The 20,153-nt window shown below is 42.3% G+C and overlaps 3 protein-coding genes across 4 annotated transcripts; 1 reads left to right on the forward strand and 2 right to left on the reverse strand.

Annotated features, from left to right (window-relative positions):
* Positions 1–1,002: 1,002 nt before the first annotated feature.
* On the forward strand, positions 1,003–7,364 carry cnga2b (cyclic nucleotide gated channel subunit alpha 2b). Its single transcript, XM_030069176.1, has 8 exons — positions 1,003–1,103; positions 1,302–1,412; positions 2,353–2,529; positions 2,720–2,827; positions 2,967–3,073; positions 3,216–4,684; positions 5,163–5,220; positions 7,294–7,364. The coding sequence occupies exons 1-8, from the start codon at positions 1,003–1,005 to the stop codon at positions 7,362–7,364; spliced, it is 2,202 nt and encodes a 733-aa protein (XP_029925036.1).
* A 474-nt stretch (positions 7,365–7,838) lies between these two features.
* On the reverse strand, positions 7,839–11,293 carry rraga (Ras-related GTP binding A). Of its 2 annotated transcripts, none has more exons than XM_030069386.1 (10): positions 11,199–11,293; positions 10,677–10,814; positions 10,495–10,594; positions 10,322–10,388; positions 10,001–10,223; positions 9,139–9,234; positions 8,930–9,052; positions 8,725–8,816; positions 8,511–8,626; positions 7,839–8,421 (listed from the first exon to the last, which is right to left on the reverse strand). In XM_030069386.1, exons 2-10 carry the CDS (start codon positions 10,701–10,703, stop codon positions 8,318–8,320), a joined length of 948 nt encoding a protein of 315 aa, XP_029925246.1. In that variant the 5' UTR covers positions 10,704–10,814; positions 11,199–11,293; the 3' UTR covers positions 7,839–8,317. The 2 variants fall into 2 exon arrangements, with proteins under 2 accessions (XP_029925246.1, XP_029925247.1); XM_030069387.1 differs by having other exon boundaries at positions 11,135–11,230.
* A 4,436-nt stretch (positions 11,294–15,729) lies between these two features.
* Positions 15,730–19,897, reverse strand: LOC115372005 (charged multivesicular body protein 1b). Its single transcript, XM_030069696.1, has 8 exons — positions 19,730–19,897; positions 18,065–18,162; positions 17,797–17,943; positions 17,444–17,512; positions 17,192–17,299; positions 17,043–17,086; positions 16,759–16,831; positions 15,730–16,490 (listed from the first exon to the last, which is right to left on the reverse strand). The coding sequence occupies exons 1-8, from the start codon at positions 19,743–19,745 to the stop codon at positions 16,446–16,448; spliced, it is 600 nt and encodes a 199-aa protein (XP_029925556.1). The 5' UTR covers positions 19,746–19,897; the 3' UTR covers positions 15,730–16,445.
* Positions 19,898–20,153: the final 256 nt, after the last annotated feature.

The following is a 20,153-nucleotide window of genomic DNA, read 5'->3' on the forward strand; positions in this document are numbered from 1 at the left end:
AAGATATCATGTATTAAAAACAAAGAACAGCTCAGCCTTGTTCTGTATGTAAAAAAAAACAAAACAAAAAAAAACAGGGAATTATCATTGTTATTACTATCCACATTTTTGGACCGCTGTTAATCTAAACTTATTAAAATAAATCCTTTGGTTTGTCTCTTTCCAATCAGGTGACTAAGGGGTGAGTGAACAGTAAAAAACTTTGCAGCATTTTTGTTTAACTTGAACAGCCAACACACAGTCATGAGACATACATGACACACATGATGCTTTCAGTCAGTGCCTTGGTTTCCTAAGTGATGATGAGGCTCCTGCGGGAGCGCTGCTGGCTGGCTCAGCGAGCACAGTGCTTTAGCCTGACTGTGTGTGTGTGTGTGTGTGTGTGTGTGTGTGTGTGTGTGTGTGTGTGTGTATGTGAGTGAGTGTTTTGCTTAATGATCTACCAATTAGTCACCCACTGGTAACAGTCGTCTAAACACCTCATCATTTGTCTGCATTACCAAGACTCAGATTCCCCCCTCGCTGCATGGTGTCACTCGATCCCGTCACATTTGCAGCTCTTTATGTGAAATTGCATTTTGTCGCTGGAGTGGATTAGGCACATTATTTCCTTGTCACTCCTACACTCATTGGTTTTATCAAAACAAATGAGCCAAAATACTATTTCAAACACACCATCCATATCTGGCAATGTTGTTACACTGAATTCCTCATGTAGTACACACTCACTTGTGTCAGTCACCACAGCAACCTCTTGCTGTGTGATAGGCCAGAGGAGGGACTGTGGCAGACAGTCCCAGTCGTCCCCTGTCCCCTGACTATAATCTCTCGTATGCTCTCCATAAACACTGAGACAATGCGCTGTCTAATCACCCTCTTTTCTTCTCTGTTGCCACAAGAAAACGCCATTGAAAATATATGCAGCATTTGTAACCATGTGATTTTGATGGCTGTAACAGGTGCTGTAATGTAAATGTTTTGTCCACACCCTCAGATTTGAAGATGACAGGCCAGGCAGCTGAGAGAGATCTGTCCCCCCACCGCCTCTCAGTGAAGACCACCTTAGAGGAGGAGATAGAGAGAACTGAGAGTATGCTCAGCAGGTGGGCCATAAACAGCTGACAAAGTCTCCTCCCAGTTCTATCATGTTTCGTTTCTTCCTCTTGCCTGTCTGTGCATATGAAGCTCTCAAATTTATAGCTCAACATATGATATGATGTAATAGTCAAAGCAAATGTGGTCATTGGCCATAAAGATGAAAGCTCAGACATGTGTTTCAGAGGGTTTGTCTGCGTTTACAGGGTGCCATCAGTTTGTGACGACACATCCTCTGAGCTGCAAAGAGTCGCTGCTCTTGATCCTCAAGGAGGCAATTCCAGAAATTCTTTTCGAAGACGGGGAGCTATCTCAAGGTAAAAATGCTGACGATCTAACTGTGGTAGATTAAAATACATTCATAAAGATTTACGAATGTATTTCAATATACCACAGCTCAATGTCCTCACTAATCAGAGGACACTATACATGAACCTGGAGTCCCTTTCATACATGGAATATGTCAAATGAAAAGCTCAGAGAGCCACACACTGTCTCACTTGCTCATTCTTATTTGATGATGCAGCATTTTGGTCAGACGGTAGTCACAAATGGAATATGTAACATTCCAGGTTTATTATTTTTTCTGGCATGGCTTGTTCAAACAGCCAGTCATTGCTCCCCTGGACTGACTGGCAAAAAGTGATCTTGTATGAGACATTTTCCCTTATAAATACCATCAGCAGAAAAGAGAGAGATATTTTGTTGAGAACATATATCTAGAGGATAAAACAAGGCCTTCTTAGTTTGGACCACTTTGGGGACACAATGTGTCACTGTTGAATGAACTGATACCACAGGAGAATTACCATAAACCAATCAGGCCATGGTTAAAATGACTTGTAGCGTCTATCTCAAGCCAGCTGCATTATTATTGCCACTGTTTCTCAAAATTTAGTTCACATTTCCCATTGCTCTACACAATAAATATGCTGGAAGTGATTTTTCCATCGCTTCAACAACTGCCATTGCAAGAAACCCAATTTGCATTAGAAGAACAATGCCTTCTTCCTGTTTCATACAGTAAAGAAAACTTTTGTGCTGGAAAACAATTTTGCAGATTTCCTGTGAAATCCAACCAAGCTGCACACAGTATAAAAAGGAGACAGGTAGAGGCTGCCAGTCCTCTCAGCGACAGTGCCATGTCTTTACAGTAATTTTGCAAATCAGCAGCTCTTATGCACACAGGATACTTAAATTTAGCCAAGTGTGTGATACAGACGGAATAGGTTGCATGTATGATGTTCTCTCTGTCAGACTGGTGAGCCTGGTGGTGACGTTGAGAGAATGGGCACACAGGAGCCTGTTGGAGGAGGAGGAGCGACCTGACTCTTTCCTGGAGCGCTTTCGTGGGCCTGAGCTGAGGATCGCCCCCAGCCGCATCAGCAATACGCAACTGGATGCCAATGACAACGGTTCCAAAGGGATCATGAAGTAGGCCAGCCTGCCTCGCTAAATATTTACTGTGCACTTTGAGTAATACTGCACCATTAAACGATATCTACAGCAGTGATGTTTAAAATGCTAACAACACAAAGCGCAAGGAATACTGTTTTTAAGTTTACACAGATATAAGCCACAGTTTTGTGCCTGTGTATCATCTGTAATCACTCCGTGCCTTCAGGAAAAAGTGGGATGTGTTTGTGGTGTCCCCATCAGATGACGCATACTACCGCTGGCTATTTGTCATTGCCACAGCTGTCCTCTACAACTGGATCCTTGTTGTGGCTAGGTAAGAAGACCACAATCATTATCCGTTTGACCCTTGCAGCTTCAAAGTTATGGGTAGACTGAATGGATATGCTGCCTGCTAATTTGATGAGAGCTGAGTGCCCTGACTCAATGTGAAGTATTTTCTATGTTATCCATAGGGCATGCTTTGACAAGCTACAAGTGGGCAATTATATCTGCTGGCTGGTTCTGGATTATCTCTCTGACCTTGTGTACATAATGGACACTTGTGTCCGACTTCGCACAGGTAACGTCTTTTGACAACTGACCTCTAGAGTGTGCACTGGGTTCAAATCTGGCCTGGGCTCTTTGTTGCATGTCATCCCCCCAGCAGAAATGCCACAAAAAATCTTTAAAAAAAAACTGAAATTATGTTTTATTTATCTTAGGGTTCCTGGAACAAGGCTTGCTGGTGAAGGATCATGCCAAGCTGAGAGACAGCTACATCCGCACATTTCAGTTCAAGCTAGATGTGGTGTCCATCCTGCCCACTGATCTGGCTTACATCACCACAGGCATCCACACACCGCAGCTCAGATTCAACCGGCTGCTGCGCTTCCCACGCATGTTTGAGTTCTTTGACCGTACCGAGACACGCACCAACTACCCCAACATCTTTCGCATCTGCAACTTGGTGCTCTACATCCTGGTCATCATTCACTGGAACGCCTGCATCTACTTTGCTATATCAAAGTCTTTGGGGTTTGGCTCCGATACATGGGTGTACCCGAACACCTCCAACCCTGAGTTTGGCTCCCTGACTCGGGGTTATGTCTACTGTCTGTACTGGTCGACCCTTACTCTTACCACCATCGGAGAGATGCCTGCTCCGGTGCGAGATGAAGAGTACCTCTTTGTGGTCTTTGACTTTCTTGTTGGGGTGCTGATCTTTGCCACAATTGTGGGAAACGTAGGCTCCATGATTGCCAACATGAATGCCACACGTGCAGAGTTTCAGGCTCGCATTGACGCTATCAAACACTACATGCACTTCCGCAAAGTCAGCAGAGAGCTGGAGTCGCGTGTCATTAAATGGTTTGACTACCTCTGGACGAACAAGAAAGCCGTAGATGAGCAGGAGGTGCTAAAAAACTTGCCCAACAAATTGCGGGCCGAGATTGCAATCAATGTCCATTTGGAGACCCTAAAGAAAGTTCGCATCTTTCAAGACTGTGAAGCAGGACTATTAGTGGAGCTGGTGCTCAAACTCCGCCCACAGGTCTACAGTCCCGGGGACTACATCTGCCGGAAAGGAGATATAGGAAAGGAAATGTACATCATCAAAGAGGGGAAACTGGCAGTGGTGGCTGACGATGGGGTTACACAATACGCCCTCCTCACTGCTGGCAGCTGCTTTGGGGAAATCAGCATTCTTAATATAAAGGGCAGCAAAATGGGTAATCGTCGGACGGCCAACATCCGCAGCATCGGTTATTCTGATCTCTTCTGCCTCTCTAAGGACGACTTGATGGAAGCGGTAACTGAGTACCCAGATGCTAAGAAGGTGCTTGAGGAGAGGGGCCGGGAGATCCTGATGAAAGAGGGTCTCCTGGATGAGAATGCAGAGAGTGGCGGGCTGGGGAAAGAGGACACAGAGGAGAAGGTGGAGAGGCTGGAGTCCTCTCTGGACACGCTACAGACTCGCTTTGCCCGCCTGCTCAGTGAATACACAGCCACTCAACAGCGGCTGAAGCAGCGGGTCACTGTTTTAGAGCGGCAGCTGAATCGCACATGCTGCGGTGCCTTGGCAGATGATGACATGGACACAGATGCAGAGGCGGTCACAGGGACAGACGCCGCGCCTGTTGCCAACACAGAAGGGTCTACACATGGAAACAATGTGCAAACTAAGCCTCAAGTTTGAACATTAGTTGTATCAATGAGGCAATTTTTGATCCATATAGCTAAAAAGTACCTGGTTTCAACTCAGACTCAGTGAGAGCTTGCATACCTAAATGATGAAATCCTGTTTTCACAGTCATCATTTGTTAAGGCTTGAAAATAAAAAATAAAAATATATATTTATGTGTCACTGAACATGAAAACAACATTGGCCACACTGCAAACTGTTAAGCTCGGTTTTATCTTACGTATGCCAAAGTCAATGTAAGATGAAAGTGTGTCGAGGGTTTTTACTCGTTACTGGGTGTAACTTAAACCTCTAGCTAGGCATGGAAAACATATACTGGGAGGGGTTCCAATTTTTTTTTTTTGGGCCAATACTTCACCTGTGTTCTCATCACATCTTGTACTTTGGTTACATCAGTTGAAAGAATCACTTCTCTTGATACTGTGGCGTATTGTGTCCTAGCACCTTGTCTCTTGCTGCCTCTCAGGGGAAAGAAGTCCTAGGAGAGATGGTACGAGGTGATTTGCTGGAGTTCACACCCACACGTACACAGTTATTTTCCAGTGCCCTTACCTTCCAGGTTAGAGCTGAATATGACCTCTTACAGTCACGTGAGCTCTGATTTTCATGGTTACGCTCCAACGTTGGTTACTTGATGCTCAAGTAACCAATGTTGTTCAAACATGTTTCGCTACATTGAGACAGCTGACGAAAATCCGTCCTTTCCTCTCCCCCACACTTTTTGAAATTATCATCCACACACTGATCTCCTCCAGACTCGACTATTGCAATGCGCTCTACGCTGGTATCAGCCAACGTAACATTCACAGACTATAATTGATCCAGAATGCCGCCGCCAGACTCTTAACTCACAAGTGTCCACATTACACCAGTTCTAGCTGCCCTCCACTGGCTGCCTGTGAGTTTTAGAATTGATTTTAAGGTGTTGTTACTTGTTTTTAAAGCCTTAAATGGCCTGGCTCCTCCCTATATCTGAGAAATGTTAACCCCCTATGAGCCTGGCCGCAGTCTGAGGTCCTCTGGCTGGGCCCTTCTGGAGGTCCCTAACTCTCGTTTGGTCTCGAGAGGTGACCATGCCTTTGCTGTTCGGGGCCCCAGACTCTGGAACGCCCTGCCGGAGGGTCTCTGGCAGGCAAACTCTTTTAAATCCCTTCTTAAAACTCACTTTTACCGTATGGCCTGTTCTTAGTTGCTGGTTCTGTCTTTTATGGTCTTTTACTGTATTTTATGGGGACCTCTTCTGTTTTTATTGTAATTTTGTTTTTGTTTTATCCTCACTTTTATTTTTATATATATATTTTTTAAATTTTTATCATATTTTATTTCATTATTTTTATGTTGTTATTTTATTGTGACGCACTTTGTAACTGTGTGTTTTGAAAAGTGCTATACAAATAAAGGTATTATTATTATTTCAGCTTTTGTAAGACATTCAGAAGGAGTTTGTGCGCTAAGATAATCAGATATTGTAGAGTAAGACGAAAGCATTAACGCTATATTTCAGATTTTTTATGTATTCAGCCCTGATGCCATGAAGTTATTATTCCCATTGCAAACCCTGAAAGCCTCAGAGGGGCTTCAGCTGTGGGATATTATCACTTGCTATAGATTTTATTTGAGGTGTCAGTCTTTTGTTAAATGACCAAGGGATGTTGTCTCAATTTGTATGTGGTCAATCCCATTGCTGTTATGAAAAATCGATCTCTGCAGTGAGCGACTGGGGATTTTCCAGTTACTCAGCCTTTGCATTCCAGGATGCAACTCAACCGCATGAGCAGTATCTGTGATGCTGCTGGAACAATGGCTCTGCTGCAGCGGCTTTAATAAAGAAGCAGTGACTAATGAGTGCACATCCCCTGCAGCATGGAGGTGCTTCAGCAGGTGCCTATGATATGGACAGAGCTCCAGTTACCTGCTCTAGGCTGGTCAAAAATGTGAGCAAAAGTGGTGTTTCTTTGTTGTGTCACTGGTGAAATAAGTGACAGGCATCCTCAGTAGACTTGAAATTTGTGTTGTCAGAAAGCAGATAAACACCTCCTTTATCATTTAAACTGGCTATGTGTTATGTAATTATGATGTCAATTGGCGGTTCTCCTTCATTAATAAGAAATATTGTAATATTAGGCCTACAGCTAACACATTAGGACATCCACCATCTAATCACCTCTTGAGCATAAAATCTGCCAGAATGAAGAGAAAGCTATTTGAGATATAACTTAAGAATTAAATCCTATCATCTCCATGTATAAATGTAAATACAACAGTCAACTCAATACCGTGTGAAAATGAAGAAGGAAAACAAAGTAGTCCCAACTGTTTGCAGCAGTTTATGTATACTCTGGACTTAAAGGCTACATAAAATTGTCCCTTGGTACACATTTCCGCAGCACCAGCCAAGTGTGGGTGTTTGATGTTTTAATCCCATGTGACCCGGGCCACTGTTAAGATGTGTTTGCTTTGCCAGTTACATTGAATCATTTTCAAGTTCTGGATCAGATAGGACTGTGTATACTGAATACTGGAGGGAGTGTGGTTTGAGCCAGGCTACGGCCATATGCTGAGTGTGACGTTAGTGTCATTAAAAGTTTTGTGAGCAGAGCTGGCTGGAGCATCTCAGCCCAGAATTCCTACAGGCCTGCCCAATGAGGACTTGCCCTGGTCTCCATAATGAAGAAGCACAGACCCACTGAGCTCTATTTGGAGGAAAATAAGCATCATTCACTGAAACTTTTAACTTACTCTATATCACATACATTAGTATTAACACTAGTTGCTAGTCTTGCTGCTGATTTCTGTCAAGCAAACTAATTGTGCAGTGATTGTAGCATGCTGCTCCATCTGCCCCTGCGCTCCTGTCAACACCATGTATGTTGTTTGACAACAGGTGCGCTGTGCAATGCTGCGTCCCCTCTGGCATCATTTTTTAACCACCAGATGCCATCTGTGGAGGACAACTGGTGCAAAGTGTCAGTGTCATGGCCTCTTGGGAAGTGTCGTGTCCCCTCGGCATGACAATATAAACTCTGAGTATGCTGCGCAGACTTTAGAGAAAGTTCCAATTATGCACTAACATGTTCATGTGGTAAGTGTGGCATTGCTTGTACAGGATGATTAGTTAGTTAATGTATTGCCACTGTCAAAATACAAAGCCAAAAGAAGCATTTCGCATTTATTTCCAAATAAAACTATATTTTGCATACTTTCAAAGGAACAAAGCATACAACATCCATTTCTAGATCAAACTGTATATGCTGCCCTTTTCATTTGGGAAGAAGAACCATACCACTGGAACCCACTGTATGGAGTGAATGGGTATATGACCAAGTGTAACAGCAATAATAGCCCCTTAACTGTAAACACGAGTATTCATTTTCCTTTAATACGTAAAGTTAGGGCGAATATTTCAAGAGAATAGCATCACAGTTCAAGATACATATGATCACTGTAGAAATTAGACTGAAGAAAATATGATTTTCCAGTAATAATAACTGTGATTGAACGTGGAGACAAATGGGAAATCAGTGCAGGGCTGCTCGTATGCATCAGAGCTGGTCTGCAGCGTGTCACTTGTGGTCTGTGGACTGATTGGCTCGGTATTTCGACAGGAGGCAAACGCGCCGGCTAGCGCATTCGCATGTGCAGACTGTGTTTGGGTCCGTCCACCCGCTCCAACTTCTCAAAGTGTTTCCTAGCATTACGGATGTTGATGAGGGTGGCTGCAGAGGCTGGAAAACAGAGACACATATTACTACGTTGTTCTCAGTCGTCACTATTTTAAACACCACATGCAAACAACTATTTCCTCTCAACTTACGAATAGATGGGTCCGACATGATCACCATAACGTATGTGTTGGAAGTGAAGACGTCGATGAAGGCCGCAAAGTTGGAGTTCCTCACCTCCATGCTCTGGAAGGAGGCTGCAAGTTTACTGCAATACAAGTCGAGATTAGAAAGACCGGTTAAAATGCAGCGAGCGTCACTAACTGTGTTTTTTTTTTTTTTTTTTTTTTAAGAAGGCCAACTTACCTACAACTGAGTTTGAACTGCTTGATAATGTTGCTGATCTTCTCAAATCGGTGAGCGTCACGCTGCTCTTTGCACTGGTAGTGGGAGATCACCTGTGACATGTTCACAACACACACACGCACACGCACACACACACGCACAGAGAGGTCAAAATTACATTCATTTCCAGATTCTCTGCCCAGCCTGAGAAAGTAGCTGCTCTTACCAGAAAAGTGGCTCTCTCAAACAGAAGAACTTCATCTGCCTCTATGATTTGTGCAAAATTTCTAAGGTTGGTCTCCAGCTGCTGTACATTTGGGATTAGCTGGTACACTATGCTGGACCAGGCCTAGGAGGACAGAAAGAAACAGACGTTTGTAACCGTGCCAACTTTATTGCCGTACGTTTCAACAAGCAGCAAGCCAAATGCTCAACCTTATACAGGGTTTCATCCCAGATCGATGTCCTGAAGCACGTGCAAGCCAAAGGTCTAGACAGCCTCCTCAGGTCTTCTTCACGCTCCTTAAAGATCTGCAATGCGAACACAAGAATCCAGCTGTTACAGTAATATTTATTTTGGATGTTTTCTTGCAGTCGCACATCTCCAGGGTTCGATGAATAAGCTTGGACACTGGCTGCTCCTCTACGTGTGTAACTACCAATCAACAGTTTGTCAAGTACAAGCCTGTTCCTTTCCACAGACATATCGTAATCAGACCTTGAATATCCTGCGAAGACTACACCAGGGGATACATAACAACCTGCAATTTGAGAAATGATCAGTGACTGTTTCAAATTACAGTTTTAAACAGGCCTGAAAATAATCCTGAAAGCTGTAGATTACAGGTTAGCTGACAGTTTGGTAGCCAGTAAACTAATTACCAATAGCCTCTGCTGGCTGGCCACTTTTACTGCCAACAGTGATGTGAAATATTTTATATGATGTAGTCTGGAAATTTCTCTTTTATTAATAAATGCACACAGATGATTTTTATTTCAGCATTTATTCACAAAGAGCTATTATTTGTTTGTTGTGGTTGATTTTTTCTCTTATTTTAGGAAAGGAAATTCTGTTAAAAGCATTTTATTTCTAGTTTGATTGCACATGTTTTTGTCTAAATTTAGCCACCACAATGCATATTTAAAATGATTATGGATCTTGACCTGTCAAATTTTCTTTCAAGCATAAAATAAAGTCATTTTCACAGTCTCTTTCCGCACCCTGTCAGGAGCTAGGTTTGTGGTGACACTGTGAGAGTGTGTCTTGATTGATTACAAAGCACCAGCTAAGGCTCACCAGATCTCTTTGGTCTTCCTGCACCAGATCCATTTTGTGCACGAGGCAGAAGACTTTAGCGTCGGGGGAGTTCTGCAGGATGGCCTCCAGACACGACTGGTAGTAATGCATGTCTTTCTCCAGCTCGCGGCTCTCCACGTCGAAAACATAAATAAGCACCTCCACGTTTCGGAAAATGTTGTCCCTCTGGCTGGTGAAGTAGTTCTCCATGAACGTGTCCTGCCTGATGGATGAGGGAAATAGAGCGGTGTTGATCAGGGTTCATTATATTCAGGTCAAGCCCTTTTTAGATTGGTCAGATAACAAACAAATGCGGTTTACCCTCCGCAGTCCCACAGGTTCAGAACCAGATTGCCGAGAAACCGCACGTGGGAGTGCTCCACGTCGACTGCATTGAACAGAGGAGGAGAAACCTTATTGTAGACAACAAAAAAACAACACTACACATGTTGGATTACAGCTTATCGTGACACCTTTCACACATACACACTTACTTGTGGCTCCAAGGCGGCGTGTGTCTCTAGCTATGTAATTGGCAAAGATGATTGATCTCATGCTGGTCTTTCCAGACCCGCTTTTTCCCATCAATAGCACCTAGAACACAAAACACAGCACATCAGACTTCATAACAATCCTCTCACCCTGTTTGGTGGTGTAATGTCAGCCTGAGCCTCACCTTTTTCTTCATTGCTGTGCTTGACATCCCCCACAGTGAACACAGTGCTGGGTATTCCTACGAAGTGCCAGTCAAATGATCAGGTCAAATGACTTGGGGTTGTGTTTGGCCAGCAGATCTCCAGTTCCTCTCCTGCAGCTGCGGAGCAAAGCAAACACTTTTCACTTAGGTGTTAAATACAAATGGGAGCTAGCGTCAACGCGGTGACTGCTTTCTTTTACGGGCAAATAACCAACTTAACACCAGCTCAAACACCATCTAATGAATCCCGTTCACTCACACTTGCGTTAATTAAACAAACCAGAGGCGATAAAAGACCTCAATAACTTCGCTCAAGCCATTTTACGGATAAAAGAGCTAAGCTAACGCTAGCTAGCATGACAGGCAATAGAGACGACTGTCGGGAGTCCAAACCGAGAAGTTTAACTTCTATTTTCTCCGCCAGGGAGGAAACCCACTCAGCTTTAGGCAGTTTGACACCGCGGTGTGCTATAAATTATCAAGACATAAGCTGTACATTACTTGTTCTTCGTTCAAAACCAGGCAGTCCAGTCCAGATCAGCTGCTTCCTGTTTACGCTTTCAGTCACATGACTCTTCTTCTTCTTCTTCGTCCTCTTTCCTTCCTCTTATTCGTCTTCCTCCTCCGTAATAAAAACTCATCAACAACTAACAACAACAACAACAACAATAAAAATAATAACAGGCCTAGTTTTGTTCAGCACCCTTATAAAACACTTGTATATCTCCTTTAAAAAAAAAAAAAAAAAAAAAAAAAAAAAAATCTATAAACTGTTGTAACTCGGTTCTATTGGCAGAAAAAACAATTTCACTACAATATAACAGAGTCATTATATGTAATTTTGTTAAGATCATAATGTTTCAAAAGTAATGCAAGAGGAAGAGTTCATGTGTTTGGCTGTGTGTGTGTGTGATGCAGCGCTCAGCAGGATGACAGTCATGACCTCCCTGACAGGTAAATATTTGTTTGACAACATCAGCAACATTTACTCCGTGTCACTGACTCACTAACTACTGTTTCCAGAGGCCTTAGGAAACTTTTGGAGCAAATCCTGTTTATGGGTAACCTGTAAGAATAAGATGAAAAACACAATTGATCCCTGATCACTTAGCTTCATCTCTGAAAATCTCCAATTGTCAGTGAAACTGTGTACAGGGACAGAAATACTCAGGTCAGTCAAGATAAACTGCGTGAAGGGGTGGGTTGGGACCATGGAAAAAGCTGCTACCCAAATTTCTCCTTTTTCTGCTTTTTCTTCTGTTTCCTTTTCTTTGATAGGGGCCGCAGCTGGACGGAGCTAAGGTCACTGCTGCCCCCTACAGACAGTTTGCCATCAGTACAGTCAGAAATGCATCTAACTGGGGCAGGGGCCTTCACAGGTCAGGGATATGATATGTGGATGGATAAATGTCTAACACACACACACACACACACACACATACACACACACACACACTCACTCACACACACACACACACACAAATCCTTGATTGCAATTCCCTCGGGCTGCATGAATCAGAACAACTTAAAAAAGGAAGGAAAATAAACAATACCAGAATTTGTCCCACCGGTGACCGCACAGAGACATGATCACAGCAGAGTTTCTCAGCACAAAGAAAGCAGAACCTCATACAAACTGCAAGATGTCAGTCATACTGCACAATGTATTTACCATGTACTATAGCTTTGTGTGTACTGGCAGCGAGGCCATATAGTATGGTTGCATCTGAAGACGTGTATCTAATTGTATGTTTGACCAACTGTCCATTGGTCTGTTGTACTAGGAGTAAGTTAAATAAATGCCAGTTAAATAAAACTATGAGCACTGGTGGGCTTGCATTGCACTATTGATGTTGTAATTCATGTTATCTGTATGCTTTTATGCACATACTGCAACCATTCTTTCATTGGCTCAATCAGTTGCGTTTGCATCTCTGAATAATGATGCAAGTCACAATTTTCCGCTTTTGGATCTTCACATAAATTATATTTCTTGTGGCTGTTCAGGTTTAAAAGATGTAAGTGACTGTGCACAGAGACAGTGGACGGAGGAGCTGTGGGATTAAAGTGCACAGGGTGAGTCTTTAGTGGCTTGTTTGGGCAGGGTGACGTCTCTTGGGAAGACTGGTGACTGGTTGTGTTGGTCTTAATGGACCGGTCGTGGCACCATCACCCAGAGAACAGATGGATGTCTAAAGGTGCTAAGTGCACATACATGAGGAATATGTAACTGCAGAGGAGAGAGATCACCTCAGAATGACCGCAGAAGCCTTTCAGTGTCGTCTTTGTTTTCTGAGTGAAGAGGCGTTTTTCATCTCCGGACCGCCTGGAGATGTTTCGTTTCAGTGAAAGGTGTCAGTGACTCTGTGTCAGCCCGACCCAGCAAGTGTGTCTTAAAGTATTATCCTGCTCACACAATCAAGTCCTCATTCATGTGGAATACATGACAGGCTAAAAATAATCGGAGTGTGAAGACGATGGCTGCTTGGTAACCTACCATTCTCCTTTACCCAAGGCTTAGTTCTATCTGATAAATGTGATTTTTTTTTTTTTTTTTTTGCACAGCACCAACACATTACACATGCACACCCTCAACAAGTGGAGTTTATCTTGAAAATATACTAACTGCTGGCTAAAATATCAGTATACACTATATGTACAAAAGTATTGAGTCACACCTCTTGATCACTGAATTCAGTTGTTTCATTCAGTCCCGTTGCCACAGGTGTATAAAATCAAGCAGCTAGCCATGCAGTCTACCTTTACAAACATTTCTGAAAAAACGACTCGTTCTAACAAGCTCACTGAATTTGAGTGTGGTACTGTAATAGTAATGTAATAGGATGCCACTGCTGCAACAAGTCAGTTTGTGAAATTTCTTCACTCCTGGATATTCCACCATCAACTGTAAGTGGTATTACTGCAAAGTGGAAAAGTTTAGGAACTACAGCAACTCAGCCACCAAGTGGCAGACCACGTAAGGTTACAGAGTGGGGTCGCCGAGTGTTGAGGCTTACAGCACGTAAAGGTTACTAACACTCTGCTGACTCAGTAACTGCAGAGCTCCAAACCTCTTCTGGCATTAAGTTCAGCACAAAAACTGCGCACCGGGAGCTTCATTGCATGGGTTTCCATGGCCGAGCAGCCGCATGCAAGCCTTACATCACCAAGCACAATGCCAAGCGTCAGATGGAGCGGTGTAAAGCACGCCGCCACTGGACTCTGGAGCGGTGGAAACATGTTCTGTGGAGTGACCAATCACACATCTCTATTTGGAGGTCTGATGGATGAGTCTGGGTTTGGTGAATGCCAGGACAACGTTCCCTGCCTGACTGCATTGTGCCGACCGTAAAGTTTGGTGGAGGAGGGATAACGCTATGGGCTTGTTTTTCTGGGGTCAGCCTCGGCCCCTCAGTTCCAGTGAAGGGAAATCTTAATGCTTCACCCTACCAAGACATTTTGGACAATTCTGTGCTTCCAACTTTGTGGGAGCAGTTTGGGGAAGGCCCTTTTCTGTTCCAGCATGACTGTGCACAGAGCCCTGACCTCAACCCCATCCAACACCTTTGGGATGAACTAGAATGGAGATTGCGAGCCAGGCCATCTCCTCCAACATCTGACCTCACAAATGCTCCTCTGGCAGTGGCAGTTTTCAAGATGAGCCGCTACATACATTAACACACACAGGCACACACACACACACACACACACACACACACACACACACACACATTTTTACATGACTAATCTTCAGTACTAAATTGCTTACACCCTGAATTTCCACCCAAATGAAATTATTTAAAAAGGCACTCATCTATTTTATAATTACACGTGCTAAAATACACTAAATCTCTAAACTAAGTCTCAGCTGTTGTGGTCTAAGCATTTTTTTTTGTCATTTATTTACGGGGGGAAAAAAAGCCCATTCACTTGGTTGTCTATTCCAGTTCCTGTTCCATTAATTCTCCTCTTCCACCACTTGGTGCCTTGGAGAGTCATAGTCAGAGCTGTACTTAAATGCATGCACCTTCCCACTCTGCTTAGAAATGACTGCACACATGGGTAAGGCCTGTTTTTGTACATGCACAGTCGAGATGAGTGCTCTGGTGATTCAGCCACTGACTGTGCCAATACATCAGAATGAAAACACAGAGCAACCTCTGAGAAGTCATATCATATAGGACTTTTTCCCCATTTTTTTATATTCTATAGTCTTAAGGCCAGTGTTTTTTTTTTTTTTTTTTTTTTTTTTTTTTTTTTTTTTTTTTTTTTTATATATTGTGTTAAGGCTCATCCACAAATGTAACCTGCTACATATGGGCATTTTTTGGACTGTATTTATCCCTGTTGCATCTATTCATAGGGATTGCCGATGAGTTTTTGGGGTACATTAATGACTGGCGCTTTATGGAGTGTTTTACTGGTGTAGCTCTATATGCAATGATGGGTTCATCTACTAATACAAGCTGCTAAATATGGGTGTTCTTTGACAGCAGGTATCCCTATATGATCCATTTTTAGGGATCTACTGACCTGAAAGTATGCACTCTTAGATGGTAGATGTACATTGATGATTCTTACCTACTATATATATTAATGTAGTGTTGGTTCATTGGATTTTAAGAGGCCGTGTTTATATTCATTAATATGGGATCTAATTATTTATTGGTGAATTTTAGGGTACATTAATGATTGGTACTTTACTTTTTTTTTTTACTTGTTTTTCTGTATATATGCCATTGGAGGCTGTCTTATAGTAAATAGATGTTTGATATTTATGCCCCTCTATTGCACATGGGGAATGTGATTGGTTGCAGACTTGGAACCACTCCCTATTTAGGAAGGCTTCCCATTGTCATTAACCATTTGCCTGATGAAGGTCTAGAACCGAAATGTCACATTAAATGTATCGCTGCAAGTTGATCCGTGTGCGAGAGCTAATTTGCAACTTTTGATAGTCCTCAGAGTTATAACTGGTGGTACATATAAAGCAGATTCATATGGACTCTACTGAAAATCAAAGGCAAAGGGATAAAAGTGTTATAAAATTTTATTTTCTACTGCAATTTCCAAACTGTAATCCCTTCCCAAACAATCAGTGAAAATGAAGAAGATGGCTCATATAATATCTTCTTCAACTAAATCTCAGAAACAGGACAGACACAAATCAAAAAGATCAAAAGATCAATTTGCCAATAAGAGGAAAGGTCTTTCACACTTTGATAGCAAGGTGAAACAAAATCCATATGTTGTCTGCAATCATGCACACAGGAACAAGAAATAAAAATATGAATATATTCCAAGATATTTTAGACCAAAGTTTATACAGCATAAGTACATGAAATTGGCCTATACATATAGGGAAATAACTTCCACACACCATTTACTTTTTTAAGTATGGCATTCTCAAGTATACATTTTCACCAGTTACATTAAATCCTACTCAATGGTGAATATGCACATTTAAGAAATGCATAAGTTCCCCTGCGCCTGTTAGTATAATATATAGGCAGGCATCCAAACAGTCATGGCGAGATCATGAACACACAAAACCAATGAGGCCACAGCCGGTGAAAAGAAAAAAAAAAAAACATGGTACAGCAGATCCTCAACAGAGAAACTTAAGAGATGTAAAGGGGAGGAAAGACATCATGAAAGTCAGAGGTGTTTGCGAGTAATATTCATGTCAGGTAGTGTGCAGCCGTTTCAGAGCTCTGCAATGAGGCTCAACTCCGCTGGACTCTTCTTTTAGATTTGGTCTCTGAGTTTGGAGAGTCTTTGAGACAGTTCATCCTTTGGACAAGAGAGCAACATCAGGTATTGGTGATGAGTGATTACTTATGAGATTGTATTTAAACGATGCACTGGGCAAAAATACTAACAGTTGAATGAAGTGAGGACTGCAAAAACATAAAAACAATAAGCAAGTAAGTTGCTGATTAATTTGTAGTGACAGTTTTATGGAGTGTTTTGTCTGTGTCTCGTTTCGTGAAGTGATTGTGACCTGGAAGGCACTGTAAACTCAATCAGTCAGTGTGTTAAAACTTCCATGTGCATGTACCTGTTCTGCAGAGGCAACGCTGGTGCCCACAGATCCCGTCTGTCCCTGTGGGAGCTCCATATTCAGGTCCAATCTGAAAGAGGCACACACACACAAACACGCAAAACTTATGCTTTCATTTTAAAGACATTATTTTCATTCATGTAATACCTAAAGATGATGTCAAACAACATCAAATTCTGCTACATCTACAGGATGTACTATATAAGTACACTCCTAATACTTCTGTCCTTGCAGACTTAGCATTTTTGAATACATAACAGGAAAGGACAATAAAAAATTACCCTGCTTCATCTGCCATTTCATGCAGCAACGAGTCCACTTGGTTCTGAAACACACATTAGACTGACAGTGAATCTCTTTCTCTTGAAAACACACTTGGTCTCAGCTGAAAGCAGAAAAGAAAACACAAGGTGCGCGGCGCCACATGTACCTGTGGTGTTGTGAGCGTTGTCGTGTTGCTCATGGTGTCCTCCATCTGAGCTGTCTGAACATCCAGAGTTTCAAACTGACGCTCAAATTTGTCCATAAGAGCAGAAATCTGAGAAAAAAAATAGAAAGAGCACATGTTGGGTTTTATAGTCTCACACAACTGTCATCATTAATTACATCATTTTTATTTTTGCAAAATATAAATACTGTATATATGATAATATCCTGCCAGTTAGAGTGTGTGCGATACTACCTTTTCAAGATTCATGCTCTTCAGTACAGCATCCATGCCTTTCACCACTCCAGCCATGGACTTTGTGACCTGAGGAAAGAAATAGCCTACCATTACTAAAATGCACATCAAAAGTATGTTGTTGACACGGTAACATGAGTCCAGTCCGAGTCCATTTCCTCAAATCTGAAATGCACTTGCCCAGGGACAGCAGATGGAAATACACTCATAGCTAAATTTGAGATTCATGTATTTTGTACATGGTCCCTGATAAAAAAAATAAATGTAATTAACTAAGTATGCAAAGGCTTCACATCAGTGCTTTAGTGTATGAAGTGTGAGTGTGTGTGTGTGTGTGTGTGTGTTCGATGTACCTTGTTCATTGTTACTGCAGTTTGGACCCTTGCTGCCACAGCGTCGACCCGAGCACTCATCCGCAAGAAGTTGACTGACTGGTTCTTCTGTCGGATGGCGTTTTCTGCATGGATCTTTGCCACCTCCATGTTCCCCTTCTGGATAGCCTAAAGCGGCAATATCAACACAACAGCTCAATAAAACTTTCTGGACAAAACCCTGCCAGTGTTCATAAATAAGCTGTGACAAAGGGTTACCTCGGTGACTGGCTCCTGGATTACAACTTACTTTCTTGACTTTAGCTTTCTCTGCTTTCTCGTCTTTGTCACATTTCTTGGCATTTCTTTGAAGCTCTTTGGCAGCAAACTTTAGATTGAAGAGATGCTCTGAGACAGGAGGGTTAAGGCTAAATGACGTTAAAATATAAGCAAACAATCAACTGGTTGTGCATACCACCAGAACAATCATGGGGCACTGATGTGGTTTCATAATTTGCCCTGTGGTGGTGTTGAGCAGAAGATGCATAATGTACATCACTGTGTCTTTATGAAACTCGAAATGATTTCCGCCCCTGCTGGCAGAAAATAATTCATCAATGCAAGTCAGTATCACTTAGCATCAACCACACAGACAAAGCTATGGAAGAAATGTATAAAAACTATGATACTACGCTTTGCTGCTTACACTTTACACAACCTCTTGGGAAATGAGATTCAGGGTTCAACATTTAACAGGATCACACTGAAATACTCTTTTGTGGATCAGTCAATCCTAAATTTAAATGAGGAACGCAATCCCAGATTAAATGTATGCTGAAGTACCTTAATATCTGCCCTTTTTGTTGTCCTCAGTGACTGTAATGTTAAGTAAAGGTATGCATTTTGTTTCTTGTCCTACTTTCATTTTTTATTATGTGCTGTTAACAAATGGAGCTGATGTTAAAGCGTGAAAAATGTCAGCCCTGACTTACAATAAAGTACATATAAATCAATCAATCATTCAATCAATCACCTGGGGCATAAATTAATGCTGAAAGCGATAAAGGACATGAGGATGGCCACGTAATTTTCAGACATGATTATTATGAGTGGCCCATAAACCCTGCCACATCAACTAACTGTATTTTAGAGGACAAACATTTGAACTCAGTACAGTATAAAGGGCTGCATCTTGGTTTAGATCTCAAAACAAATAAAACAAGACTAAAAAAACAAACAAACAAAAAAAAAAACTTTACTGCAACTAATGAAACCCTATTATTTTCCCCCACAATACTCATAATTTATTCATGGTCCTTTTCTCGTCACACATATCATGCAAAGGTTGTTCAGGCACTGTAGGATTGTATTTTTTGAACATGAACCACGTTTCAATTGTTTGGGTTTGATGAATTTTGGAGGAGGAATACAGACCTTTGCACTTCTTTAACGTGTATTTTGAGTTCTGTTTTCTATGTTGAACGCTGTCGGTCGCCATCTGACAAACGACAGCCATAACTTCCCTGCCTGGTAAAACAGGTTAAATGAAACAATACAGGCCTATAGCACACATCACTGACTACACACACCTCATTATTTATCACGTCAAATGACACCAGGACCATAAAGACAGACGTGTCCACCTCCAGCCTCCTTTGTCAGGGTATTTCCAGCCCATTATCAGATGAAAAGTCGCAGCAACAACAGCCCCTTTTTGTACGCCACTTCACGGCGACCAGAGCTATTTGGGGGCAATAAAATATTACACAAAGTCGCTGTTTAGGTTTACAGTCAAAAGCCTGACCTAACAGTGGGTTTTAGAGGCGTGTAATACGCAGAAATCACAATATTCACCAAGTAATGGTCAAGTAAGTTCGCTTTCCAGTCGTTTTTTTTTTTTTTACATTCCTGGCTGTAAACTGCGCTACACCACCGCGCTCACACCCTCTTCTTCAAAGCATTTCCAAAAGGATACTCTCCATACTTGACATGTTCAGGCCGTTCTTCAAGAAATCCGCGAACAAGATGAGCGAATGCCGCCCGGCGTTGTGGCGAAAAACCAGGTGAAATAAAGTCAAACTTGACAGCAAAAGTTAGCCGTTCTCCTCGTCGCCTTCTTCCGTGTTTCCTGGTGCCCTACCAAAATACGAGCGACGTCACTGTCACGTGGTGGCGGTATTCCATTTGACGTCACGCACGGAGCCCGGCCCCTCCCTCCCTCCTTGCATAATGTGAATCAAAGATAGGAAAAAAACTAACGTGTTAACACTGTAAACGCTACTTTTAGGCAACTGGGTCATTTCCTGCGACTTGTTTTTTTTTTTTTTTATCGGAGTGTGTGTGGTGAAATAAAGGTGAATGGGGGTGGGCGGTGAGAGAGCTTGATTGATGATTAGATT

This window comes from Myripristis murdjan, chromosome 14 (assembly GCF_902150065.1).
Source record: "Myripristis murdjan chromosome 14, fMyrMur1.1, whole genome shotgun sequence".
Classification (NCBI taxonomy): domain Eukaryota; kingdom Metazoa; phylum Chordata; class Actinopteri; order Holocentriformes; family Holocentridae; genus Myripristis; species Myripristis murdjan.

Coding starts and splice junctions, on each gene's coding strand:
- cnga2b (XM_030069176.1), top strand. CDS start 1,003: ATGACAGGCCAGGCAGCTGAGAGAGATCTGTCCCCCCACCGCCTCTCA. Junction 1,413..2,352: donor AGACGGGGAGCTATCTCAAG/GTAAAAATGCTG, acceptor TCTCTCTGTCAG/ACTGGTGAGCCTGGTGGTGA. Junction 2,828..2,966: donor TGGATCCTTGTTGTGGCTAG/GTAAGAAGACCA, acceptor TGTTATCCATAG/GGCATGCTTTGACAAGCTAC.
- LOC115372005 (XM_030069696.1), bottom strand. Junction 17,300..17,443: donor AGAGCATGAATCTTGAAAAG/GTAGTATCGCAC, acceptor TTTTTTTCTCAG/ATTTCTGCTCTTATGGACAA. Junction 17,087..17,191: donor CAACGCTCACAACACCACAG/GTACATGTGGCG, acceptor TGTGTGTTTCAG/AACCAAGTGGACTCGTTGCT.
- rraga (XM_030069386.1), bottom strand. CDS start 10,703: ATGTCAAGCACAGCAATGAAGAAAAAG. Junction 10,595..10,676: donor GCACAGCAATGAAGAAAAAG/GTGAGGCTCAGG, acceptor TTTGTGTTCTAG/GTGCTATTGATGGGAAAAAG. Junction 8,627..8,724: donor CAGTTCAAACTCAGTTGTAG/GTAAGTTGGCCT, acceptor CTTGTATTGCAG/TAAACTTGCAGCCTCCTTCC.